The sequence below is a fragment of the Ursus maritimus genome, unplaced genomic scaffold (assembly GCF_017311325.1).
Source record: "Ursus maritimus isolate PB19 unplaced genomic scaffold, ASM1731132v1 scaffold_26, whole genome shotgun sequence".
NCBI classification, from domain to species: Eukaryota; Metazoa; Chordata; class Mammalia; order Carnivora; family Ursidae; genus Ursus; species Ursus maritimus.
Window position 1 is genome coordinate 1226039 of NW_024425119.1, and position 20464 is coordinate 1246502.

The 20464-nt window shown below is 46.1% G+C and overlaps 1 protein-coding gene across 12 annotated transcripts in view; it reads right to left on the reverse strand.

The window, feature by feature from the left end:
• The window catches only part of CACNA1C (calcium voltage-gated channel subunit alpha1 C), a 639879-nt gene that overhangs the window by 85700 nt on the left and 533715 nt on the right, over window positions 1-20464 (reverse strand). For 5 of the 12 annotated variants that reach the window (XM_040641994.1, XM_040641992.1, XM_040641991.1 and 2 more), the window contains exons 20-29: window positions 17917-18046; window positions 16627-16686; window positions 11834-11940; window positions 9500-9587; window positions 8842-8949; window positions 7936-7988; window positions 7481-7627; window positions 5912-6113; window positions 4195-4353; window positions 3464-3574 (exon numbers count right to left, since the gene is read on the reverse strand). In XM_040641994.1, coding sequence (XP_040497928.1) covers window positions 3464-3574; window positions 4195-4353; window positions 5912-6113; window positions 7481-7627; window positions 7936-7988; window positions 8842-8949; window positions 9500-9587; window positions 11834-11940; window positions 16627-16686; window positions 17917-18046 — 1165 coding nt within the window. Of the gene's footprint in view, window positions 1-3463; window positions 3575-4194; window positions 4354-5911; window positions 6114-7480; window positions 7628-7935; window positions 7989-8841; window positions 8950-9499; window positions 9588-11833; window positions 11941-16423; window positions 16484-16626; window positions 16687-17916; window positions 18047-20464 lie in introns of all 12 variants that reach the window. The other 7 variants (XM_040641995.1, XM_040641988.1, XM_040641993.1 and 4 more) reach the window with 2 other exon arrangements.

Genomic DNA, 20464 nt, shown 5'->3' on the forward strand with positions numbered 1-20464 from the left:
GAACACAATATATTTCTCAACTTAATACTTAGTTTTCTTTAGTTCCTTTGTATGAAATTTTTTTTTCTCTATAGAGATCTTAGACATTTTTTTGTTAGATTTATTTCTAGGTATTAGATATTTTTTCAGTGCTTATCATAAAGTGTATCTTAAATTTTTTTTCTGTCTTTGCTGATGCATTTCAATTCACTATAGGAGAACAACCCAGTTATCTAGTTACCTTCAGATAATTCTAACCAAAACTTTTCCATGCTGACCAACTTGGTCCTACACAAGCATGTAGGACCCAGGTACCATTCAGTGTCTCCTACTTTAGGGAAGGGATCTCCTCTGGCTTGCTATTAAGTGTTGAAATCAATACTACTATTACCTACTGCATTTGCTTCAGACATTCCCTACAGATTCCTGAGTTTTGGTGGGGGACTGAATTGCTCTAACTTGGTTTATACTCACCCATAGTTTTTGGTGTGATTGGAATAGAGTGTCAACTTAAGGAGTGGGGCAGTTGGATTTAAGGCAGGGATTTACTTGAGTAAAGTGATTTTCCATAGTGTGGTGAGGAGAACAGAAGTGAAGAACTTGGCAACATCAATCACCACGAAGACAATGAAGAATGAAACAAGATACAAGTGATCAGCCAACCTATGGACCAACCAACCAATCATAGAGACTGAAAAGATAGAGAAGAAAAGTCAAGCAGTGAGAACTTCTGGTAACGTCTCCCTGGCTACGATTGATGCCAGTCTTCTACATCCTTGCTGTCTAACTGTCCTTTTACAAAGAAAGCCTTCAATACTTGCAAGTGCAGACTCATTAATATCATATATAAAGGATCATGCCAGTGATACTGAAGAGAATCTCAGTTAATGGTGAGATATGAAAGCTGTTCTATATTTCAGAAGCCACTGGTGCTTGGGCCACACCCACCCAGATATTTCTACCAGGGCTTCAAGTTGTTTCTGATTTGATTTTCTGCCTGAAATTTTGGAGGATTCTTTTCCTGGAGTCTATTCCCTAAACAAAGAACATACCTTAATGAGAAACCGGGGCACCCTATTCTCCTTAAGTCCTAACTGGTCAACCTTCTTTAGCCAGACAGGTCCAGTGACCCTTACCCCTGTATTGCCAGAAGTCCCTTTAGAGATATTCACAGAAATTATCCATTTTCCTTTCTCTTTACACCACAGATTGACCCTGGCATGTGTGAAATGCAAACGATCCCAGGATGGCTCTCTTACTTCTGTGGGAGAAGTCTTTCTTATTTTACTCCATCTTATCACAACAGAAAACTAGGGATTGAGGAAGCTAGGAGTCACTTTATGGTTTAGACCACCACAGCTAGCTACTTCCTAGGAAACGGCTTGTTCCTTGATCTGCAGGACTTAAGTAAGGGTGTCTTTCAATCTGAGGCTCCTGCAGGGATCACTTTCATTTGCTTCTTAGGGCAGGTCTGCCCAATATATCTTCTGTGGTCATGAGGAATAATTCACAGAGTCCATTGCAGAGCTCTGCAGAATGCATCAGACATCATCAGAGACACATCTGAGTCAACTGTGGGATGACTCAAGGCTTTGAAATATTTAAACCATATGTCTCATGAAACTAGGTGAAAGTGATGCCAGTTTCCCTACTAGAGGCTATCATCTGCAACTGAAGCTCAACTTGGCAATGATCCTGCATTCCCGGCATCGCCGGTCATGAGCTGTGGGCTGTGAACCTGTCAGTACTGCTGGGCCACGTGGCTTGGAATAGGACCACAGGTAAGCAGAGGTACCATGGGCCCTATGGAAGGTGACCAGGGAGATTCAGTGGGTTTCTCTGGGTCAGGACAAAATTTATGCCCCTGAATGGGACTGGGCTTGGAAGAGAAAGTGAAAAGAGTATATTTACTGCCCTGGAGGAGGTAGGAAGCACCATTATTATCACCAAATGACATTTCAGAGAGTCTTACTCTCTGAAAATTAGCCAAGATCCCTAGGCATTCTTTGAGGGAAGGAATCAGCATTGCAAGAATATTGTCTGTTTTATCTTGAAGTCCCTCACAGGCTGTTTACCTCTTTCTGAAAAGCACCCAGCAGAACACTTGACATGGAAGGTGCTTGCTAACAGCTTGGCATGGTGGAAATTACATCAACTATAAAGTCAGATTCTATTCCCAGTTCTGCCACTTAATAATGATGTAATTAATATTACACTTAATTGCTCTGAGCTTCACTTCCCTCTTCCCTAAAATGAGGACGTCAATACCTGTGTTATGAGGGTGTTTTGAGGATTACATGCAATGAGGTATGTGTAGCACATGGTAGGTTATTCAGAAATGTTAGTTGAATTTTAATTCAAAGAAGATGATAGACATCTTGTTAAATGAATATGGATCCAACAGCCAAGGAGTACTCTCCCTGTCCCAATTAACTCCAGGACAAGTAAAAATTTGAATAAAAATGGAATATATGAACAAAGACCCTTCCTTTTTTCTCCTGTTGATCTGTGTTGAATCTGTAAAAACTAGTAAAGGAGGAGGAGAGAAGGCTCAAAAAGCTAGAGAAGTTTCCTCAAGTCTGTAGCCATATAATTCTCTTAGAATCAACTCTTTCTTTCTCATCGCTCTCCAAAGGAGTTGTAGCTATACCCTCCCTCAGAAGCAACTGCCTGTGTTGTGAATCCCAGGCCAGCGGATGCCAATGATTCTGACCTTATTCAGGGGTAGAAGATGATGCTCAAGTCAGTCTACTCCTCCATTCTCCAGGAGAATGGGGGTGAGGCTGGTTAGGGAGGGCACAGAAAATCCAAAGTGACAGGCAATTCAACCTTTCCTACCCTGCCTCATTCAGCCAACGGTTCTACTCTTTCTCCCAGCCTTTTTTCCCTAGAAGTTGCTCACAAGTAGCAAGCCACAGACATTTGCCTTTCCTGTACTGGAAAGTGCAAGGGAAAAATGATGTAGCATCTGAACAGGAGGACTCCATAGGCTGGAAAACTGAGCCCCGAGCAAATGAAGCCCTGGCTGAGCTTTTTATGAGGAGGGTGGTCTGTGGTTGATGACGTGACAGGACAGTAGAACAGTAGCCTGAGTGAATCTGGGGGGCTGGTTGTGAAGAGGTTTGGTTTGGTTTGACAGTCTGTGGGCATAGTTTCTTCTAGATTATGTGCTGGGGGATGAGGGTGGACACAGGGTGGGAAAGAGGAGAAGGACCATCATCTGCCTCCTTGGAAGAAGAGGCTTAGTGCAGGGAGGAATCTGTTTCCTGTACTTCCCAGCCACAGGCTAGAGTGGAGACTCTATCTCAATGGGTTGTCCTGGTGCAAATCCTGGTAGGTTTAGGAGTTGTACCATTTATCTTCCAGGAAGATGGGGTCTTCCACTGATTATTTCTGCCCCTCACTCTCCTTCTTTCAGTACTGGCACTCCCCCTTGTCCATCCCTCCAGTGCCTGCAGACCAGACACCTTTTTCAGAGGCCTACCTTGGGTTTGAAGGCAATGAGCTTCAGAATCATCTCCACGGTGAAGAGGCCAGTGAAGAGCATGTTGAGGATGTTCATGGCAATTTTGAAGAGGCAGCTCTGGCCATAGTGCTGAGGGGAGGGGAAGGACTGTGAAAATGAGGCAGGGACATCCCTACTCCTTACCACCTTCCTCTCAACAGAGATCTTCCTTGAACCAAGCCCTGGAAAGCCATTCACACCTCCATGGGCAGCCAGGTGGACTCAGGAAATCCTGCAAATTCTTCCCTTCTCTGCTAGCTCTGAAAACACAGGTTGGCAGAGTCCTGTGTTCCTGCTTTGACTGGTTATGACAACTTTATGGAGACTTCCGGTTCTCAAGAGAGCTCAAGCATAAGTTGACCTCCCTGAAGACAGGTGGATATAGAATCAACTTCTATACCCAGGCCTCACAATAACAAACTCTTCAGGCTCCCCCTCTGTTCTCCATTTCCTTCACTCTTAATGTTTTATTAACCCAGGCGTCTATGGATTCTCTTCTAAGGTCCCAGAGAGGAGCTCATCCTTGAGAAGGGACACTTGTCTTTCTCCATCTGGGAAAAGAGGACAGTTCTTCTGCTCTTTCTGCCTCTCTTGGCCAACATGGAGGTGACACACTGGAGACAACCATGCAGTTCTTCTACACTTTATCTCCTCCCCTAGCATCCTCCTTCCTGCAGGTGTCATGGGTCCAGGGCCCCCCCCGGACTGACCTGCATGGCCAAGCAGATGGTGTTGAGCAGGATGAGGACGAACATCAGGTATTCAAAGTAGGTGGAGTTGACCACGTACCACACTTTGTACTGGTGCTGGTTCTTGGGGATGTACCTCCGTAGGGGCCGGGCCTTGAGGGCATATTCCACGCACTGTCGCTGGGAAGGAGGCACCGGGAGGGGTGGGGCGGGAACAGAGAGAGGGGGTTAGTAACCAGGTTGATGTGTGTGGGGTGGCAGAGGAGGTGGCATGTGGATGAAACTACACACCTTGGGAATCAGAGAAATAATCTACTTATGTAGCTCATTTACAGGTTTGAGATGTTATTTGGCCTTTTTTTTTTTCTATCACTCTCTTAATCAAGGAAAGCATTGCCTCTAGTCAATTTCCTTACCAAGATTTTGTTAAGGAGTTTGTGTCTCCTTTTTTCAACTTGGTAATGCCTGGTATACTGCTGACACTTAGTTGGCATTTGATAAATACTTACTGAATGACAGATAGTTGGTCTTCTCATTGATTATTTCCTATGCCACAGACTCTCCTTGGGGCACTTCTCAACTTCTCCTTCCTGTCCTAAGTCAATCTTCCTTATTTACCCATGTCCACAAGATCAGAAGACATAGTTCAAGGATAGGGGATCAGATCTTGGGCTGGCTAGATTCTTGGGACTCCAGGACAGATCCAGTTCATTTTCTCTGCACTGGGCCCAGATTCTTGTGTCAGAAACTGGGGAGTCACTCCAGCCTCTTCACTTACCTTCAGCCTCCACACCCAATATCCAGGCCTGACAAATTTTATTTCCTCTTATCCTGTCCACCTCCACTAATCATTTCTCATCTACACTTTCTAATTGGCCTCCTTCTTTCCCATCTTACTTTCAATCCAAAGGCCATACAGCAGCCAGAATGATGAGTCTAAACCCAAGATGTTGACATCAAAACCCATGAGGGGTCCAGCTGGCCTAACTGATGTGCAGCTGAATGTCTTGTGCCATGTACTTTCCCATATAAGAACTTAAGTCATTTATGGACAGGGATGTAGTTCCCTCTCACTCTCCCCATCGGGGATCCTAGCTAGGGAAGTGACCTCAGTGACCACATGCTGCAGCCCACTGTAACAGCTTCATTCCTCACTGACAGAGTTGCCAGCTCTTTCTCATAGGCCAACAGAATACCTTACAGTCCTGGCATTCCCATATCATTCCTACTTAAGCCTCTTTCTTGCTTCCACCTCATGTGCAGGCCTTTGTGTTTTATTTAAGAAACCATTTACTAGTGGTTTTCTAAGACCCCTCTCTTCCCCACCCCTGAAACTCTCACTCCCTCATTGCTCTGGTTTCTTTCCTTCATTATCAATGTGCCAATGCTTATGGGCACTTTCTGACTAGTCAACTTCTGAGACATAGGACATGAGGTTTTTCCCCCCACAGAATCTATCATAGAGTTTCCTTAAGTAGATGCTTAACCAATAATTGTTGGCTGAATGCATTTGCCAGATCCAGGATTTGCATTTCTTTTGTCCAGGCCCTTCCAGAAGACTGACAGCCCTATTCCTTCATTGAGGAGCGGACAGATAATCTTAGTGTCTGCATGGATTTCTCTCCTGACTCCAGCCTCTCTTCCAGGTGGGCCGCAAGCTTCCAACTGCTGTCATTCCTCACATAGCCCTGCTCCCCGCTTGCCCCGCCACCTGTTCCTCTCCTTTCTAGGAAGCTACCTGGTTCTTGTCCAGCTCACAGTTCTTGTATTCCTGCTCCCCCTGCTCTTGGAAGGTGACGATGACGAAACCCACGAAGATGTTCATCATGAAGAAGGCAATGATGATGATGTAGATGATGAAAAAGATGGAGATCTCCACACGGTAGTTGTAGATGGGGCCCTTGTCTTCTGTGTGGGAGTCGATGGAGCGGTACAGCAGCCTGCAGGGGGAGACAGGCCCCAGAGAGAAGCGGAGAAGCAGTGTCACCTCTGTGGAATGATGGTACCACTGTTGCTAGGGATCCTCAGATCAGGGGTGCTGGAAACAGCTCTAGGCTGAGAGTCGGAAGATCTGGGTTCAAGTCCCAGCTCTGCCACTTACTGGTGTGGGACTATGGGCAAATCACTTAACCTCTTTGAGCCTCAGATTCTTCATCTGTACAATGGAGACAATAAGCCTGACTTTCCTACCTGGCAGTGTGGTTGATATAATGTATATGAGAGTGTTTTGAAACCGTCAATAATTATTTCAATGTAAAATGAGTCATGGACATTGATTTCAAATACTGGAAACATTAGTAAATATTGGAACAGCTTTGTAAACTGGCATAGACTCAGAAGATGTTACAGTGAACATAAAATAAATCTATCTGAGAGCAAACATCCATTTAGATAAAAGTGCTAGATAAAAAATGACCCAAGCTTATTCAGATCATCAACAATGGTTTGTATTCATACTTAGGTAGTTTCCATGCGTATGCCATTCATTTGGGCCTGGACTATGTGCCCATTATGCTTGCTCCTCTTCATGGACAGGGATTATCTCCTCTCTTTCCTTTGTTACTGTGTACAGTACTCGGTTATTCTCTAGGTACTATCTATGGGGTGACCTCATCTCAGATCCATGCACTAAATCTGACTTAGGAATATTTAGAATTTTCTGGCTGTTTGACAGTAATTTTCCTGGAATACACTGGGTGGGGGGTTTGGGGAAGCAGATGTCTATACAAGATATATGGAACAGCCTGGTAGAGGTGATGCAGTGTAAAAGGCCAACCAGGCTGGTCTAGGCATTATCTCCGGGAGGAATTTGTACTCAGACTTCCATCCCTTTCTTACTTCTCACTGTAATTATAGGCAAGGCTCTTCCTACGGAGACTAGGGTAGAGTCTAAAAACAGATTATCTGTGCCATCTCTGTCCACATTGAGTGCATGTCGGGAGTAGTAATCTTGAATCCTATGGTAATCCAGGGGCTCATACCTAGAGAAACTCACCCCACTCCTAGATGCCATGAGAGTAATGACAAAGAACCCTATCATTGTGGCTCATTCTGAGGTAGGGAGGGGGAGCTAAAAGAAGCTCCTTTCTGGTTGGAATTTCTGAAATGTTGACATCTTCTAGAAAAAGAAGAGTCTATGTTTCAGCAGTGACCATGGTATGCAGATTATTCTAGAAACAAACCCTCATTGCTTGGGAAGGACACAGGTAAGTATGACCTCTGGGAAGGAGTGTGGGAGAATAATAAAACTTGGGGAATGTTTTGTCCTCTAATATCAGGGTGGGCAGGCCTTGATTTGTATACTCACTCTGGCCACCCCTCAAAGGTAGAGACGGTAAAGAGGGCCATCATGGCTGCCAGAACATTGTCAAAGTCAAACTTGCTGTTCTCCCAGCTGCGGGGTTGGATGATGGGGTGGTCGACCTCCCCGTCCTTGTATGTGATGTAGTTACCCCTGAGAAAGAAGGAAGAGTTAATTCTCGGGTCTCTCATCTCCCTTCACACCTGACACACCAAGGACTCCTGGCTTGCTGGGTGGGATGAGACTGGCCAGGCTTAAACCCATACTACTAGCCATTGGGAAGAACTTCTAAGAATAGATAATATTACATGTCATGTCAATGTGATAACATTACCCGTGGGTTAAAGTCCAGCTGTCAGTGCCATCTCAGAAAGAATGGGCTGTCCCTTCTCTAAGGCCAAGTCAACAACCTCCCCGAGTTAAGCAGCATTGGCACTGGCTGTCCTCCAGCTTGTACTCACTTGCATTCCGCCTCAGTCTGTTTGGAACTATCTGAGCAGGTGTAGAGCTTTCCCTGGAAGGCAGAACAAAGTGATTGGAGATGTTCATCAATCAATGAATCAGTCAAAAAATGACTAGCGATCATCTCTATAGCCCAGCACTGTGCTATTGATGAAAAGTGCAAGGAGAACAGAATCAGATCAGGAAGCTATGACTCGCATATACAAAGCAGGCAGCAAATAAAGATGCTCAGTGCTGCAAGTACCACTGAAATAAAAAGAAAAAGAAAAAAGAGAACTCTACTCCATGAAAGCTGAACTCTTTTGGCTGGCCCGAGGAAGGTAGAAGTGGAACAGGGCTTGGAGGGACAAATTACACGGGAGGAAATCAGGGGAATTTATATGGTTGGTAGGAGAGGGCAGGGGGAAGAATGCTTCAGAAGGTAGAACAGCAAAAATGAAAGGATTAAGGCAGAAAGACTAGAGACCATGGACGCTGGCCTCAGCATGGCTGAGGGGTCTTGTCTGGAAGCAGTGAGAGAGAACCCTGATGGATGCAGGCTCTGAAAGCTACATGGAGAAGGGTGGATTTGGTGCTGTTGATAATGGGGGACCACTGTGGGCTTTAAGCAGGTGACTGACATGAGGTTTCAGAGGATAAGGGTCCCTCTCCCTTTTTTGCTAGAAGGAAGGGCAGGGACCACAAGGGCAGGCTGCACTGTGAGGGTGAGGGGTCCTTGGCCTGTTGGAGAGCTCCTCCTTCCAGGCTCTTCCTCTTCTCCTGGGGGATGCTGAGAGGAGGGTGGTTGGAGATTCCACTCACCCCAAGTCTGACCCAGGCCTCTGTCTTCTTTTGGTTGTACCTGCCAGCTCTCTTTCTCAGGAATACTGACAGAAGGGGAAGGAAGATCAGAGTCAAGACATTACCTTGAAAAGCTGGACCCCGATGCAGGCGAACATGAACTGGAGTAGCGTGGTGACAATGACGATGTTCCCGATGGTCCGGATGGCGACGAACACGCACTGAACCACGTGCTGTGGTGGGAAGAGAAGGTGGGGGAAGGGGCTGGGGTTCAAGAAGTGCCTGCAGCCTGAGCTTCCCTTTGCCAAGCCATGAGCCTTTCTGAGGAGGCTGCACGGGCAGCCCCTTTGCCAAAGGGGGAAAATCAGACTCAAACAGGCGAAAAGCACCTTCCCAGGTTCACATGGCAATGGAATCCAGTGGAACTCAAAGTCCCCTGTTGGGCTCTCGGTGACTCTAGGGACAAAAGCCCAGCTAGTTTCCCATTTTATAGGGGTAGGAATATGGAGATCTCATCGTTATGTGGGGCCCTGGGTTTGTGAAAGTTTTGCTTTGAAGTTCTGATTTTGAATGGCTGCCTGTCCTTGTTCTTTTCTCCCTGAAGTGGAACTGGTGGTACAGGCAGGAGAGTCCAGGCTCCAACACAGCAGCCACTTGCTCTGGCCATTTCTCCTCCCTCCAGGCCCACTCCCCGCCCCATCCCTTTGCTTAACTTTCGCCAACCCACAGCCAGGTAGATGCTTGCTGGACTGCTGGTTCCCCACCCAGGCCCATGCTTCTCACCTTCAGCCCCTTGGCCCTGTTGATGGCCCTTAGGGGTCTGAGGACTCGCAGGACTCGTAAGATCTTCACCACGTTGATTGCACTTGACCTGGGAGAGGGAAACAGGGCAGGTGAGTAAGCTCCGGTTTTGGTGGAGCCAGAAGTAATGTGGTGAGGGGGTGTGTTGATAGGCTGCCCCAGGCGAACTTGAGAAAGTGTAAAGTCGGTTTGGGGGATTTTTTCATCCTGGGACCATTCTCTACTCCCAACTCTCACCCCCTAGAGGAGCCTATAACTTGCCTGTGACCCTGGGACTTCCTGTTGGTGTGTAAATAATATGAAAAGCAATTTACCACGAGTCATTAGCACTATAATGTGCTACTCAGGGGAGCTTTAGACAAGAAAAGAGAAACCCCAGCTCTGCCACTTAACAGCCAATTCACTGAGGATCAATTTCCTAACTTTTCTGAACCCTAGTTTTTCATCTGTAAATTGGGCCTCATAAGGTTGTTGCAGGGATTAAATGAGGAAACACAGCTGCACCACCTAGCAGTGTGCTTGGCACATATTATGAACTGAATAAATGGCAGCTTTTTTATGATGTCTGATGAAGACATCACTGAACTTGAAGAAATGCTATACAGGTGGTGAAAAATCATGCCTTGTTGGTTGGAGGTGATGGGCATGGGAGGAGCTATTCTGGTGTTATCTCCAAACACATGTCCTAGGTAATAGCGCATTACATACATATATGAAACCCACTGGTTCATAGCACACTTAGGACTTGAAGGAATGGATTCTATGCAGCAGGTTCTGCATACCTGGATGCTAGGGCCTGGCCAGGATTTCTGGGAGTTTCAGGCTTTTGCTGTTCCCAGTGGAAATGAGGCACTAGGGTGCAGTTCTTCCCACAAGCCCCTCACCAGGAAGCCTACATGGTTTCTGGAGTTACTCATCAATGCAACCCAGGTGGGACCTATCCCAATCGTCACATACTACCCTGATTGAGATCTCCTCTCAAGCTTTCAGAGAACCTTGTACCCACCTTGGGACCTAAAAAGTGTATGACACCTCAGCAAGGGCTGATTTCATTCTACATGAGATCAGGATAACATGCTCAAGAGGGAGCTGGTAGAAAGATCTGATTCCTCTGGTTCATGGCTCTTTTATTCCAAAGGATTCAAAGGGCATTCCTAGTTATCCCAGTGTCTCAGGGAGGGAGCCTGTTTGCACTGAATGGCAATGGAAAGGATTTTAAGATCAGGCGGGGGAAAGCACAGACTAAAGGTTGGGAGTTCTTGGTTCAAGGTTAAATAGTAATTTAGTGGTAGTGCTGGGATTAGAATCTAGACCTGTAGGCTCCTAGGCAGACAGCTGGGACAAGACAACTGATGATCACAGAAAGGGCCTCACTCCTCATGTCCCCGTGTCCACTCTTTCTAGGCTTACGATGAAAACATCCTTGGGAAGGGAGACCCAGGACCCCTTTCCTCTGCCATTGGTGTGATATCGGGCAAGTCTCATGTCCCGGACCTCAGTTTTCCTGTCTGTAAAATGGTGATAACAGCCACTGCCCTGCCTGCCTCATAGGTTTTTTGTTTGTTTGTTTGTTTTGTTTTGTTTGTGAGGACCACAGAGGGTTGTGCATGTGAAAGTGCTTTGAGGTTGAAGGGTTAACATTAGCATCAGATAGACCTTGGGAGAGGCAGTAATCAGATCCTTTCAACTGAGCAAATTGGCAACCTTCATTGTACACTGGAGTCACCTGGAGGGCTTTTAAAACTCCTAAAGCCCAGGCCTGTACGCCGGACCAATTAAATAAAAACTTGGGGAGAGGGATCCAGGCAAATATCTTTCCTGAAACTACTCAGGTGATTCCATTACACAGTCAAGATTGAGAATCGGCAATTCCCCTCTCTCCTTCACTTTCCCCCACCCACCTTCTTCTCATCAGGTACTTTGACTGGAAAGAGAAAGGGAGGAAGATGGACCGGAAGATCAGGGCTGATCATGGAAATGGCAGGCCCTTGGAGCTGAGGGTAGCCAAGGGCACTGGGCATGTGATGGAGGAGGCAGGAAGGCCCTGAAGACATTCCTCTCATTATAACTGGGCCTGGCCCTCCCTGTCATGGCAAGATCCAGATATTTAAACATATTCTTGCTGGATCGACATACCCCCAAGTGTCACACCATTAAGGACGTGTACAAAAAGCCATCATGTTGTAGAAGGCAGGGGACCCAACCCGTTCCTGCCACAGTCACACTGGTGGCCATACAGGAATGCCCTCCAGAGTCTTGGTCATCCTCTCTGACCACTTGTGTGTCCCCATCTGGGGCCGAGGGAGTCCTACTCACTGGATGCCAAAGGAAATGAGGGACACGCTGACCACCAGCAGGTCCAAGATGTTGAAGTAGTTTCGGCAAAAAGAGCCCTTGTGTAGGAAAGCCCCATAAGCAGTCATCTGCAGGGAGGCACAGAGAAACATGAGCATGAGTGGTCCCTGCCCAAGCTCCAGAGACCCCCTCATGCCTCCCTCTCCTCCCACAGCATCCCTCGGGCAGGGCAAGCTGAAAAGCAGTGAGAAGACTGGGGGCAGGCAGGACTGCAGAAGGAGAGGCAGGACCAAGGACAGCATTCTGCAACCATTTACACAACCACCACACAATCCCCAGCTTAGGATGGTTAAGCGGCTCCTTCCACCTACTAGAGCACACCAGACTCTTCCATCCTATCTTTGGAGCCTTTTCAAATTGGGCACTGCCACCCCTTTTTCATTTTCCACCACTGTTCCTCATCACTTGTCTGTGGGTCTGGCCCTGAGGGGCCCTTTGCTGACACTGCCCAGACCAGGTTTCCCTTGGATGCAAACTTCCCAACCTCCTCTCCAAATTCTATCAACCCTCAGGGTCAGCTTCAGACATTAGGCATCTGGGGAAAGGTGGGGCAGTGGGGTGACCAATTGTCCTGGTTGTCCCAAGATTTTCCTGGTTTAGCACTGAAAGTCCTGTGTCCCACCCAGTTAATTCTTCGGTCTCAGGCAAACTGGGACAGCTGGTCAACCTAGTGCCCAGTGGGAATCTATCAATAACTTTGGCAATTAGCATCCCTCCACTTCCTAAGCTTAATTAGTGTTTATGATCTATGGCACATACTCTAAACTCAGTTCTATTATCTTGCTTCTAGACTGATGTTCTTTGAGGCCAGAGCTATGTGTTCAGAGGGGCAATGTGGTACCATGGTTAAAAGCATAGGCTCTGGAACCAGGCTGCCTGAGTTTGAATCCCAAAACTGTCATATTTTATTTGTATGGCCTGGAGCAAGTTACTTAACTTCTCTGTGTCTCAGTTTCCTCATCTGAGAAATGAGGGTCATGATAATACTTCCCCTATAGGGTTGTAAGCATCAAATGAGTTATTACAGGTAAAACACATACACTACCCTGCAAATACTAAGCTTCATGTAAGTGTTAGTTGTCACTATAAAGAACTGAACTTGGGGCCAGATAGATTGGAATAGAATCCTGGACTCTTCCTATATAAGGATGTCCACTTTCCTCATCTACGAAGTGGGCATACTATTCCCTGTCTTTGTGAGGCACACACAGAAAGACAACGTGAAGGCCCTTTAAAGACTAAAACGGGAGCAGCTGGGATGGTGATTATTGTTCCAGGACTTGGCTATTATTACCTCTCTCTGAGCTCAGTATAAAGCCACTGTAGATGCTTAACAAACAGCCTTTCCAATTCTGTTGACTTGAATTAAGAGCCAGTGGATTTCCAGGTTAAGGGTTGTGAAAGGCCATGGGCCATGAAGCATCAGCCAAAGGGAACGATTTGGTGCTGGTGGTTGAGAGACTGAGAGTGGCTCCCTGGTCATCTGGGGTCCAGTTTATCTCCTTGGAATCAGAGCATGCCCAGAGCAGCATGTCCGCAGAGCAATTCAAAAGCAAACACAGGGGAAACTGGCAAAAATAGCTCTTGCAACCTAGTTCTTTCCATTTATCTCTTGCTGCAGGGGGTCACAGGGGACTGAGGCACCTGTGTCCTGCAACAGTTTCTAGAAGTGGGTATATTATATAAACACCTGCAGGGGAATATAGTTGGAGATTTCTCCTGAAGGCCCACCATCTGGAGGGTCTTGTTGTCCTGTCTCCCGATAAAGATCTAGGACCCCACAGACTAGACTTGGGTGGCTCTTCCAGTTCACTTAACCAAAGAACCCCTGAGCCTGTAGAAGGCCAAACACCTTCCCCAGCCATCACACTTTCAGGCTCAGAAGAGACACTGCACCTAACCTCACCTCATTCCTGGCTTGTACATTTTGAGGACACTACTGAGCACCACAGAGCCCTCCACAGTCAGGAGGAGCATTCCTTGAATAGGTGCACTAGTGGGGCTCACAGTGCCAATGTCTGTCCTTTGACTTTGGGATCCCATTTGTCAGGGGACCTAGAATGATACCAGCTCTCCAGAAAGTGAGTGTGCATGTATGTGTGTGTGTGTGTGTGTGTGTGTGTGTGTATGTGCGTGTGTAGGGGGTGTGGGGACAAAAGCCCAGGCAGGGCTAGAGGAAGAGTGGTCAGGGGACAAAGGGCAAGTGGATACTGAAAAAAATGGAGCATTTATTTGAAAATTATCCTAGGCATTCAAGACAACAGAAGAGGCCAGGTTCAGGTACCCAGTGCAAAGTGTCCTTTATCTTTTGGCTGATGGCCATCCACTTCCTAAAAGTTCTAAGTCATTGCATAGGAAAAGCCTATTGCTGGGGTATTTTCAGGCTGAGGAAAGATAAAGGCTGGGCATGAGATCACTGACTGTCTGAGCTGGAAGGACCAGAAAAGCCCTCTGTCCAGTCACAGGCGGCTTACCAGCACCCGAGGCAGCTCTTTTAGTTGCTAGATGCATCTTGTAACTGTACTCACTATGCCTGGTTTACCTCCTCCCTCCTCTATGTGACAGTCCTTTGCAGTATGCAGGCCAACCATCATGGTGCTACAAGCCTTTTCTTTTTAAGGCCAAACGTCCCCAGGTCTTTCAACTATTCTTGAAACTAAATGCCACTTGGATGATGGGCCCATCGTTTTCTGTGCCATGGCATAAAGCTGAGCCTTCTGGCAAGGCAGAGGGGCCCGGTGGAAGGAGGTGCAGGGAAGTGGAGTGAGCACTTGGGTTTCATTTAGAAGCACATTGAGTCACAACGCGAGTAGAAGAGGGAGAGGGCAAAGGGAGGGAAGGCTCTGGCCATGACAATGATGGCAAAGAGACCTTTCACTTCTGCTCACGGCAACCTTGAAGGAAAAAAAGCACCACTGAAATCCACAAGGGAAGCTCCGTGGAGCAGATGTGAGAATTGGGACTCAGAGCTTTTCTTGTCCTGGGAAAGAGTTTTGGGGATTTGAGTGCCTCCCTGAGTCTGAAGTCCACAAGAGCTCAGCTCACCATGGAAAGGGGTTTTACAGAGTCTCTTAATGCAGCCGGGTGGCTCTTGGCTCCCTCTCCCACTGCCAGGAATCAGGGCCTGGTCAGATTCACTGACCAGGGACAGAAGCTAGGGGTCTGGACAGCTTAGTCTTCTGGGGATAAGAACACAGGGGAGGCACACCAAACTGCCCCATTCAACTTCTATCTGGAGTGATGGAACTGTCGTGCACATTAAAGGGTTGGATCATGACTTGGGAGTTGCATTAGGAAAGGAAGGGTCTGTCTGCAGGCTGGCTGTGGCACACGGTCAAGTGTGGACAGTGGCTTGCATCAGCCACAGGAAGGGGGAAAAGGGAGCCTGGACTCCTTGGAAGGAGTCCTGGGTGAGTCTCCCAGGAAGACACCAAGCTGGAGCATATGCTTTAGAGCCTACAGCCCTTCTGTTTGGGGTAATGGTAAAATCCATTCTGTTGTTCTGAGAAGACAGCAAGTGCTGAAATGCACTTTTTCTGGGTCTCAGAACTCACACCCTGAGTGTCAGATGGAGTGGCTTGGCGATGCATTGTTTTAGAGGCTCAGATGTATACTGGAAAAACTTAGAAATCATAATAAAATAAATATACATATTAATTATAAATTAATATAAGTAACAAAATAAAACTTAGAAAACAATCTCTCTCATCCCAATGCTTTCAGGGATGGGCTCCACTGATAGGGTAAGTCTGTAGCAGTTTTGCAATCAGGGCCACCAGCACCGGGGGCCACCAGCTGCAGGTGGAGCCAGGCCTGTATGCTCTCAAGACTGGGGTTTGGGACCTGGGTGCTCCAGGTTCTTTCAGCTCTTGTTCCTTACTCCCCTGTGCTTAGCTCTCCAGTACAATTCTCCCTCCTCCATGCTTAGGGCAAGGGGCATTGTAACAAAGCTTTTCAGCAGGAAACTGAGGATTCAGAAGTAATCTACAGTGACCTGTTGAAAGCCCTTTTGGAAGGCTGGCCCCAAATCTTGCATTAGACCCATGATTATTATCACACAGGCCCAACTCCAGCCTAGCCCTGGTGCCTGCCCCTAGGAGGAAGGTGTTGACAATGGCTATCCAAAGGAGGCAGACAAAGTGATTTTCCATGGCCCATGAGCATTTCCACTCTTGGACTTTGTGCAGCATCTCTTCTGGGCAGGAGGAGGGAAGGGAGCTCTGAGCAGGGGTCAGTCATCAATCACCCGGAGATGGGGTGTGTGTGGGGGGGGGCATCACGAACTGGCACAGTGCCAGAGCTGGTGACAGGACAGCATCAGTGTTGACACCGTGAGCCATATGCCTCTTCTGAGAGGAAGCACAGCATGGGAAGTGGGTTTCTTTGGGCTTCTGAGTCTTAGTAAGGCACGTAACACAATGGGAAGGTCACTAATTCTTCCAATCTCAGGCTTGAGAGTAAAAAAGAGAGAGTGAAGGAAATAAGAGAGAAAAGACACAGGCAGATAGAGCAGAGATAAAGAGGCAGAGTGCATTGCTCAGATTGCATTACCTTAAGGATAATTTCTAATGTAAAGATACTAGTGAAGACATAGTCTGCATTGCCTAGGATCTGAAAAATAAGCACAATTGGATTAGTGGCTGTGAGAGTGAACTCGACACCAACAAAAGCATGTGTGTTAGCAACAGACAGCAGCAGAGAGCTAGTGCTGGCTCCTGGAGGATGGGAAGAGAGAGAGAGGGTTTGGGCTTTACCTTCAGAGCAATTTCAATGGTGAAAATGGTAGTGAAAACAATGTCAAAATAAAACAGAATCTGCAAAACAAAAAGAAACAGGATGGGGATGGTGAGGAAGGGAGAGAAGCAGGCCAGATGGAGAGGTCAGCTCCAGAACCACACTACATGTCACCTGAGCTTTTCCACGTGGAAACAGATGGAAGCGAGTTAGGAGATGAGTAGCATATACACAGCATTGGATCCTGAAGCGGAACTGGCCTCAGGCAGCTTAGTGGCTCCAGATGAAGTCCCCAGACATGTGAGGGGCACTTCCAGGGCAGGACTCAGCTGTCCTGGATCTGGGCAGGATTTGGTTGGATGTTTTTCTCATTAATCCAATTTACTTACAAACCCCAATCAGACCATTGGGATGCATGTCAAAAGGACAGAGAGTGTGGTTTGCTTTTTTATTGCAGGAAAATGCAAAACGCTTAACTCACATTGGTGCAACTCAGCTAGCTTCTCATGTTGGTGGAGATCCTGGTGTTGTGTTCTTTGGGGCATGGGAGGGAGCATCCTCTAGGTGAGGACTACCCAGGTTTGGGGCAGGCTACATGGTTTCATCCTCTATTATATCTCAGGTGATGGATCAGAGCTAGAGCCAACACCTTTCTAAGAAAACTCTGGACCAAGCAGGCTGCAGGATCACCAAGTGGTTTGTCATGGGTATGACTTTAGGTTGGTGGACTCTTCTCTTCGTGCCTACCTGGTTGGGATTTGACAAAGTTTTGAGGCTTCGAGATATAACAATTCTTACTCTAGCCTTTAAAGTTGTTCACCAGAGCCTTGGGTGGGTCTCCAAATTTAGGTTTCTACTCTACACAATGTCATTGAAGCTCTCCTTTATATAAGGTCAGCCTCACCATTGGCACCTGTTTGACAATGCTCCCCTCATCTCCCCAGTGATTGGAACTGGTCAGAGTTTATTGGGAGCAAGGCAGGAAGTCAGTGATTTTATATATATATATTTTTTTTTCTTTTTTTTTTCTTTTTTTTTTTTTTACACTAAAGTATACAAGGAACCAGAGCCTTCAGGGAAACATCCACAGAGCAATCAGAGTTTTGAACTTTGCCATTCAGGTAAACCTGAGGCATTTGGGTAAGTGTTCTCTTATTTGTTTCTGATGGTTTCTACCAAAGCCCTAATATCTTAAAGAATGTTTGTTGTGCATCTGATTATAATATTTGGAATTGGGCTCCTGATTGAGGTCAGTAACACAGTCCCATTCCCAGAAGGAAGGGGTGCAGGGGACAAAAGGGAATGCGTACATGGTTCCTGAAGGAGGTGTGCTGGACGGGGTCCTCAGCTGCCAGGGAAATGCTGCTAAGCAGAATGAAGAAGAGGATCAGGTTGGTGAAGATCGTGTCATTGACAATGCGGTGACACTGGAGGCGAAATCTGTGTGGGGAGGAGAGAAGGACAGAAACATGTCAGGTAGGCAAGGGAAGCAGCTCCTGGGTCTCTGGGGCTCAACACTCCTTTGCTCAACTTGTGAAAGGTGCTTGTCAGTTTGGGGGTGGGCTCTTCATCTGAGGTCTTGCTGCTGGGTAATGACAACCACATCCCACCCCCGCTCTGTATCCCCACTGTGAGGCGCATCTGCGCAGAATTTTGCAGTTCTAAAGCATTTTCCCAGGCAGTTAGCTTTTGACATTTTGGAGGGTTACATCTGAGACCTTTGGGAATCCCCAAATTTTCATCTACTTCTGTGACATTAACAACTGGCTCTTTGGGGGGGGGGACTTCTTTTTCCCATCATTAAAAAATCATTTATAAGATCTTCATATTTTGATGTATAGGGAATAACAGAGCCACCCAGAGACATGGATGGTGAGAGGCCAGCTGAGCCTACACTCTGGCTGGGCAATTTGTTCCTGTATAATAGCTTCAAAGCATGCAATTCAATTCCACACCTCAGCATAATTATAAAGAACTACATGCATGGACCTCTGGGCACTCATTGATGGTGCCACAAATGCTAGATCCTTGAATGCCAAGTGTGTCTTATATACTATCTCATACTGGCAGCTTAGGAAGGGGATATGGCTGTTATTATCTTCATTTTATAGATAAAAACACTGAAACCCGAGAAGGAAAGGCTGGCCTAGAAAGACAGCTTGTAGAGTGGTGTGTGTGTGTGTGTGTGTGTGTGTGTGTGTGTGTGTAGTGGTTCAGGGCTTGAATCCAGGCTTTCAGACTTTTGCTCACAGCATTGTGGTTGACTAAATGCTCTGAGAGACCCTAGTGCTGTGGAAGTAGCAAATCCTGGAAAGGACAAACACTTTGAGACAATTCTGGCTTCATTAGAGTGAAGAGGTCTGCAGTGATTATCCCTTTCAAACAAATAAACAGATCCACTGAGCCAGGGTCTGTGTGATACGTAGCCAGAGTTGCCTGAGGATAGACGTAGTAGATAGATAGTAGTAGCACTGCTATCAGGAAACTGCATTTCAAACAAGACTTGAGGTGGGACACAGAAGCCTGGGACTCTGTGTTGCTGAGGCAACACCCTTAAGAAGCATCTGGAAGAAAGCTTCCTAATCTTAATTTAGGTCCACAGGAATCACCAACTAAGATGATGTATTGAGGTCACAATCAAAAGATCATTAAACACACAGGAGGGTGAGACGTTAAGATGGGAAATCAGAAGAAACTACAAACGAGTGATTTAGATCCCCTCCCAAAGACTGTGTATACTGGACATATCAGGTAGAGAATGTAGAACAAATATATTTTGAATATTTAACAGAATAAAGGACTTGAGCACAAAGATGATGAATCAACAAGGGAGGTATTAGATATAGACAGATGGATCTGGAAAATCAAGCAGTAAATGGAACTGTTTGAACTGAAAAAAGAGTAAAGTAGATATAAAAACTGGCTTAAATAGTGACATAGACAAAATTGAAGAGAGAATGAAGAAATTGGAAGATATATCTGAAGAAACTACCCTGAATACCAAAAGAGAGGTAAGAGGTGAAAGATTTGCAAGACACATTAAGAGATAGGAGGACAGAACAAGAAGGTCTAACATATGTCTAATTGGAGTGCCAGAAGGCAAGAATAGAGAGAAAGAGATTATGGCTGCAACTTTTCAGGAATTAGAAATTCTTATTCTAATTTTTAATGTTCGAGAACTGGAGAAAAATATAAATCCCTAACATCCCAAGCAGGACAAATAGAAAGAAATCCATATCTAGACACGTGGTAGTAAATCTAAATAACACCAGAAGTGCTCAGAGCAGCTAGAGATAAAGGGCAGATTACCTACAAAGGAATGATAGTAGGAATGATACACTATAATAATATGTTTAACACACTGTGAGACAAATTCTATCAACCTAAAATTGTGTACATAGCAGAACTATTTTCCAAGAACAAGAAATGAAAACAATTAGCGATAAACAGAGGCCAAATGACTTTACCATAAAGGAACACTAGGGGCTTCTAAAAAAATGTGCTTAAGAGGAAAGAAAACCATTGCAGGAGGATGGACTGAGATGCATGAAAAAATGGTGAACAAGTAAAGCTGTATGTAAATCCAAATTTACATTGCCTATAGAATAATAATGTAATGATGTTAATGTCTAGCTTGTTAGTTAAAAAAAAGGTCAGGACTAAAATACTAAGCAACAGCAATATGTAAGGTAGGAGGGCGGAGGGGAGTTAAAGTAGTGTAAGCTCCTTCTATTTTGCAGGAGAAGGTTTAGGATACTGCTTAACTTTAGACTGTGTTAAGTAAAATAGACTTAGTAAATTACCAAGGGTAATCACCAAAAGACTAGAAATAGAGTTTATACGTGTCAAAAAAAATGC